The 14,041-nt window shown below is 37.9% G+C and overlaps 5 protein-coding genes across 5 annotated transcripts; 2 read left to right on the forward strand and 3 right to left on the reverse strand.

Moving 5' to 3' along the window:
- On the forward strand, positions 1 to 922 carry Gasu_42530 (H+-transporting P-type ATPase; the record flags this gene model as incomplete). Its single annotated transcript, XM_005704716.1, has 1 exon — positions 1 to 922. The coding sequence occupies one exon, from the start codon at positions 87 to 89 to the stop codon at positions 882 to 884; it is 798 nt and encodes a 265-aa protein (XP_005704773.1). The 3' UTR covers positions 885 to 922.
- A 6-nt stretch (positions 923 to 928) lies between these two features.
- Gasu_42540 (trifunctional protein carbamoyl-phosphate synthase (glutamine-dependent) / aspartate carbamoyltransferase / dihydroorotase (CAD protein)) lies at positions 929 to 9,453 on the reverse strand. The gene is made up of 13 exons (XM_005704717.1): positions 8,900 to 9,453; positions 8,472 to 8,850; positions 8,391 to 8,422; positions 8,056 to 8,347; positions 7,840 to 8,015; positions 7,592 to 7,786; positions 6,255 to 7,543; positions 6,013 to 6,208; positions 5,042 to 5,933; positions 4,750 to 4,991; positions 4,098 to 4,691; positions 3,857 to 4,048; positions 929 to 3,805 (listed from the first exon to the last, which is right to left on the reverse strand). The coding sequence occupies exons 1-13, from the start codon at positions 9,443 to 9,445 to the stop codon at positions 950 to 952; spliced, it is 7,881 nt and encodes a 2,626-aa protein (XP_005704774.1). The 5' UTR covers positions 9,446 to 9,453; the 3' UTR covers positions 929 to 949.
- A 5-nt stretch (positions 9,454 to 9,458) lies between these two features.
- Positions 9,459 to 10,743, reverse strand: Gasu_42550 (uncharacterized protein). Its single transcript, XM_005704718.1, has one exon. It carries the CDS (start codon positions 10,730 to 10,732, stop codon positions 9,545 to 9,547), a length of 1,188 nt encoding a protein of 395 aa, XP_005704775.1. The 5' UTR covers positions 10,733 to 10,743; the 3' UTR covers positions 9,459 to 9,544.
- A 270-nt stretch (positions 10,744 to 11,013) lies between these two features.
- On the reverse strand, positions 11,014 to 12,133 carry Gasu_42560 (uncharacterized protein). The gene is made up of 2 exons (XM_005704719.1): positions 11,594 to 12,133; positions 11,014 to 11,541 (listed from the first exon to the last, which is right to left on the reverse strand). The coding sequence occupies exons 1-2, from the start codon at positions 11,957 to 11,959 to the stop codon at positions 11,116 to 11,118; spliced, it is 792 nt and encodes a 263-aa protein (XP_005704776.1). The 5' UTR covers positions 11,960 to 12,133; the 3' UTR covers positions 11,014 to 11,115.
- A 380-nt stretch (positions 12,134 to 12,513) lies between these two features.
- On the forward strand, positions 12,514 to 14,034 carry Gasu_42570 (transcription factor DP-1). Its single transcript, XM_005704720.1, has 2 exons — positions 12,514 to 12,797; positions 12,855 to 14,034. The coding sequence occupies exons 1-2, from the start codon at positions 12,656 to 12,658 to the stop codon at positions 13,925 to 13,927; spliced, it is 1,215 nt and encodes a 404-aa protein (XP_005704777.1). The 5' UTR covers positions 12,514 to 12,655; the 3' UTR covers positions 13,928 to 14,034.
- The last annotated feature ends 7 nt before the right edge of the window (positions 14,035 to 14,041 follow it).

Here is a 14,041-nt window from a genome sequence, read left to right on the forward strand (position 1 = left end):
GTTTGGCATATTTGAATGATGGGTAAGGAAGGTTATTTAGGGTTGCTACATATGAAGTTACTTATTGGTTTGTGTCTAGTACTATTATGACAATTTCCAAAGATAGAGTTAAACCATCACCTCATCCAGATCGTTGGAATTTGGGTGAAGTGTTTATCTTAGCTACTGCTCTTGGTTGGTGGCTAACCGCAGCAACACTTATATACCTTGCTACATTATATAAGACTTCATTTTGGACGGATACGTTCCACTTATACGCAGACTGGAAAAATCCAGTTTTGTTGGCTCAAGTTCCTCCGTACTTTCCATACGGACCACAGAATAGTTTCATGTTGAAGTCACTAATCTATTTACAAGTGTCTATGATTGGTCAAGCTCTTATTTTCTGTACTCGTGCTTATTGGATGTTCTTTATGGATCGTCCAGGTATTCTTTTGATGAGTGCCTTTTGCTTTGCTCAAAGTACTGCAACTTTCTTATCCGTGTATGCCAATTGGGGATTTACGGATATTGAAGGAGTTGGTTGGGGTTGGGCAGCAACTGCCTGGGTATGGAATGTGATATGGTTCCTTCCTTGTGATTTTGTGAAGATTGGAGTTCGTTCCATTATTTTGTCAAAGGGCTTTAGAAACTGGTCTGCGAGAACATCAAAGAAATTCTCTATTAGGAGACTGGTGCGTCGTTTCCGTCGTGATGATGACGATGATGATTCTGAAGAAGGTGATGAAGAAGAAGAGGAAGAGGAAGAGAATGGAAAGAAGAGTAAGAATAAGAATAACAATGGCAAGAAGAAGAAGGATGAGAAGAAGAAATCCAAAAGGCAAAAGTCGACAGAGGAATATTCTTGTAAAATCCGAGATGAGAAAAATGTGTGTCATGATTAATTGTCTATGAACGAACGAATAAAATTCCACATAACCCAAAAAACATCCAAATCCTAGTCTTTCTCTTATGCTTTTCCTAATATCATCGCTAACAATGCCATACGAACATACATTCCATATTCCATCTGTCTAAAGTATACAGCTCGAGGGTCTTGATCAACTTGAGTCGAAATCTCTTGTACTCGAGGCAAAGGATGCATCACAATCATATGTTCTTTAGCTCTGGTTAACAATTTAGGAGTGATGATATAACCTTGTTGACACTTTTCATATTCTTGTGGAGATGAAAATCGTTCCTTTTGAATACGCGTGACATACAATACATCGGTTTCCGATATTATCTGTTGCAAGTCATGATATTCACGTTGATCAATACCTTTGGAAGCAATCTTTTCTAAAACATCCTCAGGCATGCGTAACGACTCTGGGCTTACATAACGAATACGGACGTGATACAAACAAAGAAGAAGAGCTAAAGAATGTACGGTCCGTCCATTTTTCAAGTCTCCTACAAAAGTGATGGTCAATCCATTGACCGTTCCTAATTCTTCTCGAATTGTAAAGATATCCAACAATGCTTGCGTAGGATGCTCTCCAATACCATCACCAGCATTGATAACAGGTTTACCAGCTACTGAAGCGGCAGTTTGTGCTGCTCCTTTTTCAAAATGACGAATCACAATGATATCTGAATAACAGCTCACTGTACGAACCGTATCCGATAATGACTCTCCTTTGGCTACTGAACTATGACTCATCTCTTGAATAGGTAATACAGAACCTCCTAAACGTTGCATTGCAGCAGCAAAGGAGGAACAAGTACGTGTACTTGGCTCGTAAAACAGAGTAGCCATCACTTTGCCTTTTAATAAGTCATAGTATCCTACACGTTGTACCATTTGACGCATTTCGTAAGCTACATTGAATAAGGCATGAAGTTGTTGTCGTGTGAATTGGGCAACGGAAAGAATATGATTGCCTGCTAACCAACCATTTCCATAACCATTCAATGTTTCTATTGCATCAACATTTCTTGTAGGCATCAATGAAGAAGGAAAAGTAGTCTTCCATGATGGTTGGGTCTTTGGCATCGATGATGAATAAGACAAGTCCCATTTTTCATCTTGTATAGTAAATGATGGCTTTTGTGCAGTTGGAGAATAAATATAAGTGGATGATTGTGTTTGAGAATTCAAAGGTATGGAATCCGTTGTTTCCGTTGGTAAGTGTTTCTCTTTGCCAATCAAAGGAGTCAAATTGTCTTCACGGTCCAAAGGAGGAACACTAGCAGCTCCTCTTCTCTCCTTCATCGGATATGAAGTACTCAATCCAACTGAAGGATGGATATTCTCTGATGATGCCTTGTCTTGTATGCGTACATCTTTACCGATTCTTTGTCCTTTACACAACATTTTGCCATCCAAATATACAATTTCATTATGAATCACCGTTCGTTGAACTACTCCACGACACATTTGGCCATAAAAAGGAGATGAACTATTCTGCTCTGTCCAACAGGTATCCAAATTGACTTCTACAAATGTACCTATGGATGGAGATAATCCAAGAATCCTTCGAGGGTTATCTACCAATCTCGATTCCACCCATGAGATACCAAGTCTTCCTTCTTGTACGGATGCCAATAACAATGAGATGGTCTGATTCAAAGGTCCACAAACCACATCAATGATATCCAAGTTCTCCCACAAGGCCTCACGATCAGAAGCATCCATATTGTTGCCATAAAGATGAACTATAGAAACATCACAAGTGATGGCCATTCCTTTGTTCTTAGCAGCTCTTATTATTTCCATGTCTTCCTTTTTACAAACTTGTGTGATATGCAATGGTCTAGAGCCATGTATTACAGAACCAAAAAGTATACTAGCAAGTACCAAACCAGTAGCTTCTACTAGAATTGGAGAGTTGTTTGGCCAATTTTCCAAATGTTTCCACCACCAAAAACTAGAGTCTGATATCTTCAAGTACAAACCTGCAGATGATTTGAATAAACAAGAAATGGTATGAATATTATCTCGATGAGCATCCACATAAATAGTATAGTTGGTTGCAATACCATAAAAGTTGCTATCAATTTGACTCTTCAAACTATCCAAGTCTTGACTATCATAAAGACCTCGAGTTGCATGTAGACATATTGTAGTAAAACCACCTTCCAATCCTTGTTCCATAATAGAAGAAATGGACTGGTTTTCGTCAATAGCTGTGTTGAATGAGATAAAACCAGATAAAGTGATTACTCGAGAACTGAATCGTGCATCGTAAGGCTGAAGAGGAAGATAAACATTTCTTCCACCAAGAGTGTACAAGGCATTGACAAATAACTTGGCACATTTCACGTTGGTAATCAAAGGAACCGAAAAGTCTACCGCAGCTCTTCTTGAAAGATATCCTGGTGATAGAAAGCTTGCCAGTCTTCGATATTGATTGTTACTTGGGAGATTGATAAACAAGTCAATGGCTTTCTCTTTCAGAACTTCCAAGATATTCCTTTCTACATCTCTCGCATATTCTTCATTCTTTGGCCATATCACTACAGTAGATGGAATGCCATGTTCTGATAAAAACTCAGCTGTGCCTGGAGTAGAAAACAAGTGAAATCCCATTTCCACAAGTTTGTTTGCACAAGAAAGAAACTCCAACTTTTCTTTGTAAGGTCCAATGGAAAGGCATATGTTTCTTTTAGGTAAACGCTGGCCAGTAGCTAAATAACCCTTTAAATAAGCTTCTTCTCTAGTAGCACCATAACAAGCAACTTCTCCAGTGGATGCCATTTCAACTCCCAAAATAGGATCGGCTCCTAATAGTCGAGTAAATGAAAATTGAGGAACTTTAACTCCAACCAATTGGACACTATTCACATGGACAGGATAAGGTTTCACTGATTTGCCAATCATAATCTATCCAAACCATCATTCCAATATCAACACAACATTCCATCATCTACTTACCTTTGTTGCCATTTTTGCTAAATCAATACCCAAAGTTTTGCTTACAAAAGGGAAAGAACGAGATGCACGTAAATTACATTCAATCACTTTGATTTCGTTGTTTTTGGCAATGAATTGGATATTCATAGGACCCGTTACATTGAGTGCATTAGCAACTTTCATAGTGGCTTCTTCTACCTTTCTAACTGTAATCTACAACTCCACTGTTATGGACCCGAATTCTAAAAACAAAACAACTTACCTCATCCAAATCTTGAGGAGGTAAAATAAGAGTAGCATCACCAGAATGGACACCTGCATTTTCTACATGTTCGGTAATCACATGCATAATCAATTCTCCTTTATTCGCAACAGCATCAACTTCAATCTCTTTCGCTTCCAATATGAACTTGGAAATCACCACTGGACTATCCAAAGAAACTTTTGCAGCTTCAGTAAGATAGGATTCCAAGTCTTCGGGTTTATGAGCTACATTCATCGCAGCTCCGGATAATACATAACTGGGACGAACTAAACAAGGATATCCAACTTTCAGACAAAATGCTTTGGCATCTTCAAGACTAGTAAGTTCCTTCCATTCTGGTTGGTCTACTTGAAGCCTATCTAACATTCTTGAAAATTTGTATCTGTTTTCAGCACCATCAATCATCTCTGGAGTAGTTCCTAATATTCTGGCATGTTGTCTATGTAGCTGCATAGCAATATTATTTGGAATTTGTCCTCCCATAGAAACAATAACGCCTGTAGCTTTTTCCAACTCATAAATATCCAAAACTCGCTCTAAAGACAATTCTTCAAAATAGAGACGATCACATTCATCATAATCCGTAGATACCTACATTGAAAGAAAATGCTTCAACTTTAGAACCAAAAAAAAGAATACATAAATTTACCGTTTCAGGGTTGTGATTCACCATGACAGAATAAATGTGTTGATTCCTAAGAGTACGAACAGCACTCACTGCACACCAATCAAACTCGACAGAAGAACCAATGCGATAAGCTCCCGAACCAAGAACCATGATGCCTTCTCTGTCAAATGCTACATCATTCTTTTGCATTTCCTTGGAAAGATTATAACCTCTTCCATTTACATAGGTTGTATAAAGATAATTGGTCACAGCAGGAAATTCCGCTATTCAAAAAATATAAATACTATCAAAGGCAAATCATTCTAAATCTTACCAGCAACGGTATCAATTCTTTTCACCAAAGGTTTCACTTGTAGTTGCATACGGAGACTTCGTATCACCAATTCGGTTTCTCCAATACATTTTGCAATGTGTTTATCACTCATACCCAAAGACTTGGCATACCACAAATCTAGTTCTTGTAAGGACTGACCGTTGGAAGCAACCTTTTGCAAATGTTTTTCGAGTAAAATAATGCTTTCCAAATGATTAAGAAACCATCTATCTATATGCGTTAGTTGGTGAATCTTGTCGACAGTCATTCCATTTGCTAATCCATTAGCTATGGCAAAAATTCTCTCATCAGTAGGATTCGACATTTCCTCAGTAGTATACGGAACAACTGAGCTGTCCAAACCAAAAACATAATTTTCCTTTACACAACGAATAGCTTTTTGTATCGCTTCACAAAAGTTGCGTCCAATTGCCATTACTTCGCCAACAGACTTCATAGAAGAACCTAACAACTTGCTAACTCTTGTAAACTTCTTCAAATCCCAGCGTGGCATTTTCACAACAATGTAATCCAAACTAGGTTCAAAACATGCCGTAGTACTTTGTGTAATAGAATTGCGAATCTGAGTAAGCGGTATTCCTAATGCTAATTTGGCAGCGACGAATGCCAAAGGATATCCAGTGGCTTTACTAGCCAATGCTGAGGATCGCGAGAGACGAGCATTCACTTCGATGATACAATATTGTCGACTATTGGGGTTTAAAGCAAACTGAATGTTGCATTCACCTACGACACCCAAATGTCGAATAGTTTTCATGGCTGAATCACGCAACATATGATATTCATAGTCATCCAAAGTCTGACTGGGAGCAACGACAATAGACTCTCCCGTGTGAATGCCTAATGGATCAAAATTCTCCATGTTACAAACCTAATGAATGAGTGTATAAAAGAAAACAAATCATATTTGATTAGTTATAAGAACTTGCAATAAAAAAATGTTCAACTACCGTGATACAGTGATCATAGGCATCACGAACTACTTCATACTCAATTTCTTTCCAACCCTTCATAGATTTCTCTATCAATACTTGGTCTGATGTTGAAAATGCCCTCGATGCCAAATTGGTCAATTCTTCAGCATCATTTGCAAAACCTGAACCAAGACCTCCTAATGCAAATGCTGCTCGCAAAATTACAGGGTAACTAACAATCATCAAAACAAGTTCCAAATACTAATTATGAAGCATACCCAATTTCTTTAGCAGCTTTCAATGTAGCATCCAATGAAGAACATGCAATGGAATGAGCAAATGGCTCTCCTATTTCTGAAAGACGAAGGTTGAACCTCTCTCGATCTTCTGTATCCAGAATGGTTTCAATAGGAGTGCCTAAAACACTTACACCATACTCTTCAAATATACCACTCTGATGCAGTTTGATACCACAATTGAGTGCTGTTTGTCCTCCAAACGTCACAAGAATACCATCCGGTCTTTCATTTCGAATCACTTTGGCCACACTTTCGGGATTAATAGGAAGGAAATAAACCTTGTCTGCCATTCCTCTCGATGTTTGAACTGTTGCAATATTAGGATTGACTAAAACGGTCTTGATGCCTTCTTCTTTCAAAGCTTTCAAAGCTTGAGTACCAGAATAATCAAATTCTCCAGCTTGACCAATAGAAAGTCCACCACTACCCAATAACAAAACTTTCCTTATATGACGACCATCTTCTTCTATTGACTTTGGAATCTTTGGTTTCTTGTAGTTCAAAAAGATATCCCATGCAGAAACATAATTGGAGGCTGACTGTGTAGATTTGTTTGTTTGCACAATATCTAAAAATAAGTCAAACAAGAATTCCGTATCATGTGGTCCTGCACTTGCTTCCGGATGAAACTGAACGGAAAAAAATGGAAAACGATCGTTACATATGCCTTCGTTGGTTTGATCATTCAAGTTGACGTAAAGGGGTTGCCAATGGGGAATCTTTTTACTGCTCGTATCAACTGCATATCCATGATTCTGCGAAGTTATATAACAATGTCCACTCGTTAATTCCAAACATGGCACATTGTGACCTCGATTTCCATATTTCATCTTAAACGTCTCAAAACCAGCAGCTAGACTCAATAGTTGATGACCCAAACATATTCCAAACATAGGAGTCACACGCGACGAATCTCTCTTTTCTGCTGCTTCCAAAATATTCTTGATGTGATGGATTGTGATTTCACACATACTAGGGTCACCAGGTCCATTGGATAGAAAGATACCGTCAATATTTTGAAGTGTTTCTGGAGAAGAAAAATCATAGTCCCAAGGAACCAAAGTTATTTGGGCCTGGCGATTTAAGAAACATCGAATCTGATTATATTTGATGCCACAATCTACCATAAGAATATGACAAAGGGTGTTTCCTAAAGGAGGACGATATATGATGGGCTCCTTAATGGAAACTTGAGCAACAAGGTTTGTTTGATTAAGATCATAGAAAGAAAGTTCCGAATCTACTACAATTTTCGCTAGCATCGTTCCCTGTACTCTCCATTAGAACAATATCATATTGAAAAGGATGGAAATTACTTTCTCTCTGATTATCTGCGTCAATTGTCGTGTATCTATATCATATATACCACTAACGTTGTTCCTCTTCAGCCATGAATCAAAGGAGCTTTCTGCTTTCCAATGTGAATGCTTCTCAGTGAAGGAAGAAACGACAACTCCAGCAGTGTGAATTTCATAACTTTCGAAATAAAGAGGAATTCCGTTGTGATCCACCTAATTATGTTATAAGCACATAATAACCACACCATTAGAAAAGAATATCGAACCTCTTTCTCTGAGGGTACTCCATAGTTACCGATAAGTGGATAGGTAAAGCAGAGAATCTGGCCACGATAGGAAGGATCCGTCAGTGCTTCAGGATATCCGACCATTCCAGTCTGAAAGACTGCTTCTCCAGAAGAACTCCTTTTGGCACCAAACGAATATCCATGAAATACGGTGCCTAGAGAGCATCACACAGATAGTTCAGAAACTCCACAGACCCACGGAATGTGCTACTTGCCGTCTTCCAAAATAAGCTTGGCAGGAGTAGGCATCTCTGTCGATCCATTTTCCTTGTATCCGTTCATTCTCTTGTTCCAACAAAGACACTAAATTGTACAGCAGAAACACAACACTTCCAAGGAAAAGATGACAGTCTTCTTCTCCCCCAAGTGAATTGGAAATCAATTGGTATTTACCGACGATGAAAAATGCCAACTTTTTGGCGCCATTCACAAAAAGATATTCAATAAGTAATGTTTTCATATTCAGTTTCATAACTATCTCAACTAGCTTCTTTTTGATTGTTCCTTCTACTTGTTTCAAGTTCTCCTACAAACAACGTATTGTGTGCCCATCCAGCATAAGCTTTCCAATCATTTCAAAACTTGAATACTCGTAAAATGCGATTTCTTACCACCAAATTTCTGCCGAAACCATTCACCAATTTCTCGATGAACACGTTGAGTCAAAGTTTTTCCGTGTAATTGTGGTAAATAATATTTCAAAACGACTTGCCAAATATGAGTGTCCACCGGAATTTCATCATGTTTTCCTAATGAAACGAGTGCAATACAAGAAGCTACCTTGTGTCCTATTCCTGGCAACTGCATAAGTTGTGAAACCACTTGTTCTCTGTCTAATTGTTTCAACTCTGATAGCCATTCAATACCACCCAACTGGACTAGTCGATCGATAGTATGTACAAGATACTTGGCACGATATCCAAAGCGATGACTACGCAAGTCTTGTTCTGTAACGCTTCGCATTTGATTTAATGTAGGAAAGCAATAAAACTTAACCAATTGGATGTTTCAATCAAGTGGAATAGTAAAAGCCTCTTACCTTGTGTTGTTCAACTTGTCCTATGTAGTTACCATGTTGTGCTATGAATTGCATCATCTTGGAAATGCGTTGTATATTATTATTTGACGAACACAGATAGCCACATAAACATTCGAAAGGATCCAAAGACAACACTCGTGCTCCTTGTGTATATTCGACAACCTTCTCGAACCGAGGATCCACTTTGCAGAATTGTTCCAACAGTGAGGAATAGGAAATGTGCAGATTGAAAAACTCAACCAGTCGTTTCCTTAGATGTTCTATGGAAATTGATTCAGAAAGACAGTGAACGGGTTGAAAGTATACCGGTCCCAAAGTATTCGGTTGATACAGTTGAACGATAGTGTCATCAACAACACCTAACCAATATTCTTGATTATCTTTTTCTTTCCCGTATCGCTTCCAGAGAAAACTTTGTCCACAAGGCAACGTTCTACTTAAAGAAAGTTCCTTTGGTGGGTTATTTAAAGGATACCAAAGAGAGGAGGCTTTGCCGCAAAGCCTTTGTCTTTTAGAAAACTTTCGAACTTTACTTTGGAGTTCCATTCTATAATAACTACGACAATGCAAAGAAAACAAGGTAAAAATTCTTATCGTGTTCTTCTGATCATATCCATATAATATCCAACCAATCATTCATTCCATTTAAACAACTGCAAAAAAACTTTCCATTTCTCGATGACGTAGAAAATGACCAACTAGAATGGAACGACTCCATGCAAAATATACAACCAAGAAAAGACAACCGATGATATACCAATGCATATTCGACTTGAATAGGAATGCTTTCCTTTTCTCCATGATCAAACTCATGTGCTTTCTCGAAGACGGATGATAAGAAATGGTGTTGGTGAATAAGAATTGAAAAATAGAAAGTACAGGACAGAATATCGCTACTTGAAATAGTTCGTCACCCTTTTCGAGTTGCAATAAAGACCCGCAGTATTGGTTACAGATAGGATTCTTATATTGACTAATAGGTTTCCCATCTTCCTTAATAAATGCATAAGCACCTCCTCCAACAGGATCATTGGAACATCTAACCACAAATGTCGACTCCTCAAACTTTGCCAAAGTTGAACAACCAAACTCATGACGAGAAGTTGCCAGTACATGTTGGGCAGTAACTAAATGAAACAATAGACATCTGTTATTGGAATGATAAGTAGGATAGCTCATAAAAAAGTAATCTGAAACTGCTCCGATTCCTGCAGGACTAGCAGCAATGTTGGTGATGGGAAAAAATAACTTTCGTTGATTCAATACTGGCAAAATAAGACACTTAAGAAATAGAGAAGATTGAATTCCTTTTCCTCGATGTTGTCGCTTGATCATCGTAAGACCTAGATGCAGAATTGGACCATGATATAAATGCAACACATTTCGAAAGATAAGATGTAATAGATATTGATTCCAACTGGATTCAGTAGTTTGCAAAAAGTTCTCGTATTTGTCTACAACAGAGGAATCGATAGGAGGTAAATAACACATAGCAGTGAATCCAATTGGCTCATTCTTATCATATGCTATGGAAATGACACGATTCTTAAGAGCATCTCCGTTACCTGAGAAGACACCATATAAAGGAACTTCGTCCAAAGAATCTTGTGCTATTTGACGTAATTCCTGAACTAGTAACTCTATTGAAGAGGTCGACATCCATCTTCCAGGTTGGTCATAAGTTTTGACAGTAAATGAAGAAGACTCTCTCTGTCCTCTTCTACTACGTTTCACTTTGCTTTCGTGGCATTGTATCCAAGGCTTTGTGAGGTAATTCAACTTTGTCGAGTTTTCATCTTCAAGAACATCAGCTATCTTCAAGTTCATATGCATAATATTGCAAAGTATATATTCAAGTATTTGAAGAGAGGACTTTATCCAACTATGAGGCCATATATCATATGGAAAGCATACGGGTAATATTGATAGGAATAGTAAAAATATACAACCAACAACACACCAAAGGAAGAATAGAAAGAAAACAGTTAAGGTCATGATAACTTTGAAAGAGAATACAGAAAATGTGATTCATACTATTCAAAACAGCTGATTCTGACATGTGGTAACGGATCGAATCCATCCTTTGGATACCCAATGATTCCAATCTAAAGGGGAATGATTAGATTCAATTTATTTTTAATATGTATATGTATATATATATATGTATACGTAGAAGTAGTAACGCACCCGACTGAAAAAGGTATTACATATTATAGTTAGACTCTAGTTGCTCTCATCGAACGAAAGCAAGCTTCCATTATCATAAGGTCTTCTTCAGTATATCCTTCATTTTGTAGAAATATAGGAATTTCCACTTCTCTGGGATTGAATGGAATATCTTCATCCTCTTCCACAACGAAGCTATCCGATAATACAATGTTTCTGGATAAACTTTCTTTCTTTTCAATAATTCCACTATTGGAGACCTTTGAGCATGCAGAGAGCTCGGTGTTTTTGGTTTCTAGTTCTGCTACCATCTCTCGCTCTGCCGAATAATTTCCTGATTCTTGATTCTTTTCAATGTCGCTTTGAGCTGTAGGATCATATACAATTTCAAATAGAGAAGCTTTACAAAAAGAACATGGTGCAGACTTGTCAGTTCTCTTTCTCTGAATACGAAAGAAACAGCTACTACAAATGCACTACAATGGCAAAGTTTCAAACAAGCTATTTTTTGTTGTTTGAAATACTTACTTGTTTACAACAAACTGTGTAGTTCAAAGCAGGATAATAATAGAAACAGATGGGACACTCCAATCGGTATTCCTCGGACTTGACTTCACTTCCTTTGTATCTGGGAGCAACTATCTTATTCTTTATCAGCTTTACAAAGGTACTTTCTTCTAAATAAAACTGAGTGGGAATCAATTTTGGTTCTTCTGTGCTGTTTCCTCGTCTGGTTGAATAGTTTCGTTGCCTCCTGGAACGAGTCGACCGGGAGAACATGTTCCTCATATAAAGCAAACGATCACTTCTGGGAACACTGTTATTCATATAGTAAGGTCCTAGTGAGCCATTAGAGGAAAGGTCCCAAACACTAGTAGAAGAAGCGTTTCCCATGAATATCAACGGTGGTTTTGCGTACAGTCACTATTTGCACAAAAGGGAGTAGAAAGAAGTGCAACTTGACAAAAATTTTCAAATAGAAAAATGCAAATAGACTAGAATGAAACTGGCTGATAAGTTATCGGGGAGAAATAGACACTTCATCCAAAGACGATCCTAAAATGATCGCCATGAATAGCCTCGATGGACACTTCATTCAAATCGGTCTCTTGCGGGAAAAAATGCCCAATGCAGAATTGCGCCACGTGGACAATCGGTGCCTTTACAACCAGAAGGACTATATATACCGTGACTTTTTTTATCAACTGATGCAATCTAAAAAGCCATTTGGTAATCTGCTATTTTTAGAAACATTGTAACAACTATGACTCTCTTGAGATTGAAAAGATGGATTGAGATGTTTACAAGAAATCGCATTGATCTCTTGAAATGAATGGCAATAAGATTTGCTTTTGAAGTGAAATAAGCTTTGTATATGACCGTTATGAAGTAAAAAGGCGCTAGTGAAAGGGGAGGGACAACCATTTGCCAAGGCGCCCAATGAAATTTGAATTTGTACTTTTTCAAAATTCGTGGCAAACCTTACTTATTCTGCAGGGATTGTGCTCTCAGCCTCCCAAGTTTCGAACAACTTTATTTCAGATAACATTTGGTATTTCCTTTGATACAGACCACTCGTGAAAGGAGTAAATGCTACAAAATGCAAGTCAACGATTCAACCCGAGAAAAAAGGAAATATCCTTACAAAACTATATTGGAAAGCACTCAGATGACTTGACTCTAGTTGGAACTTTTCCCTCTTCTCTTGAAGAACGAGCGTCTTCTTCAAACGGTATGTTCAACTTGTTCTATTTCTTTCAGTATACATACTAATCTTGTATATATCAAGGTATGTCAACCATTCAGAGTTCAAAGCAAGTAAATGGACGATATTACTATAATAATATGCAATCAAACACTACGAATCCAGTTCAATCGATAGATGAAACTGTTTCTTCTTCCAATAGCAGAAAGAGAAGGAAAAGAGATCCACCTTCTGCTCATGAAGAATTGGAAAAGACAAATGTTACTCGAAAACCAAAAAGACGACCACCATCTCAAAGCACCTTTTCTTTATCTACCGTACCAAAGCGTGGATTGAAGTTGATGACTTTGACCATCTGTGATGCAATACAAGGACATGGAAGCACCACTTATGCTCAGCTTGCCCAAGATCTCGCTCTTGTATTAGGCATTCCTCTTCCCGCAAGCTCTGAATTAAAGAATGATCCGAATATGGCCATTTTGGAAAAGAATATTCGAAGGAGAGTTTATGATTGCCTCAATGTCTTAATTGCTATTGGTATTATTGAAAAGACAGATGGAGGAAGATATCTTAAATGGGTTGGAAAGACCAACTTTTCATATGATCAATGCCATAGTATTTCCTCTTCACCGAACGTTAATACTCAAAGGGAGGAGACTTGTTCAGGGATAGCTAGTTATCATAAGAATTCCATGAATGAACAACTCTTATCACAATTGGAACAAAAGAGGAAGACGATAGAAGAAAAACGAGAAAACCTTGAATTATTGCGACGGCAGGAATGTGCCTTTCAAAGACTGATTGACAGAAACAGGAAATTTTCAAGACAATACTGCTTTCAAGAATCGAAAATTGAACTTCCCTTTATTCTTGTTCGTACACCGTCTTCGTCTGAAATATTTCTTGAAACAACTGAAGATCAGACCATGATGAAATTTAAGTTTACGGAATTGTTCTATTTGCACGGTGACGCCGAAGTTGTGACTAATTTAGAGGCTATGCAAACCAACTATTCAAAGTCGTCAAGTCCAGGGCTGAGTGCCTCCACTGACCACCATCCACCGTTACTCGATTTGAAACGTGAAGAAGACTGGCTGCCTTGTGACAAAGAGAATCTTCCTTATTTTACGACTAATAACTATCAACTTTCAGCGTAAACGGCAAGTTCAACAAATGCATAATATAAACGCTAAATATGAAACTATTCTTGGAAAGTATCTTTCAGTGTCGCGCTTTCTTCTTTGGTCTTTGGTGCTTTGTCCTTGTTGCTT

The sequence above is a fragment of the Galdieria sulphuraria genome (assembly GCF_000341285.1).
Source record: "Galdieria sulphuraria unplaced genomic scaffold scaf_38, whole genome shotgun sequence".
NCBI lineage: Eukaryota > Rhodophyta > Bangiophyceae > Galdieriales > Galdieriaceae > Galdieria > Galdieria sulphuraria.

Excerpts from the sequence above, each read along its gene's own strand:
- Gasu_42540 (XM_005704717.1), bottom strand. The coding sequence starts at position 9,445 with ATGGAACTCCAAAGTAAAGTTCGAAAGTTTTCTAAAAGACAAAGGCTT. Across the intron at positions 7,787-7,839 it reads GAGTACCCTCAGAGAAAGAG|GTGGATCACAACGGAATTCC; the intron begins GTTCGATATTCT and ends TAACATAATTAG. Across the intron at positions 7,544-7,591 it reads CGCAGATAATCAGAGAGAAA|GGAACGATGCTAGCGAAAAT; the intron begins GTAATTTCCATC and ends TGGAGAGTACAG.
- Gasu_42550 (XM_005704718.1), bottom strand. The coding sequence starts at position 10,732 with ATGCATATGAACTTGAAGATAGCTGATGTTCTTGAAGATGAAAACTCG.
- Gasu_42560 (XM_005704719.1), bottom strand. The coding sequence starts at position 11,959 with ATGGGAAACGCTTCTTCTACTAGTGTTTGGGACCTTTCCTCTAATGGC. Across the intron at positions 11,542-11,593 it reads ACACAGTTTGTTGTAAACAA|TGCATTTGTAGTAGCTGTTT; the intron begins GTAAGTATTTCA and ends TTGCCATTGTAG.
- Gasu_42570 (XM_005704720.1), top strand. The coding sequence starts at position 12,656 with ATGCTACAAAATGCAAGTCAACGATTCAACCCGAGAAAAAAGGAAATA. Across the intron at positions 12,798-12,854 it reads ACGAGCGTCTTCTTCAAACG|GTATGTCAACCATTCAGAGT; the intron begins GTATGTTCAACT and ends GTATATATCAAG.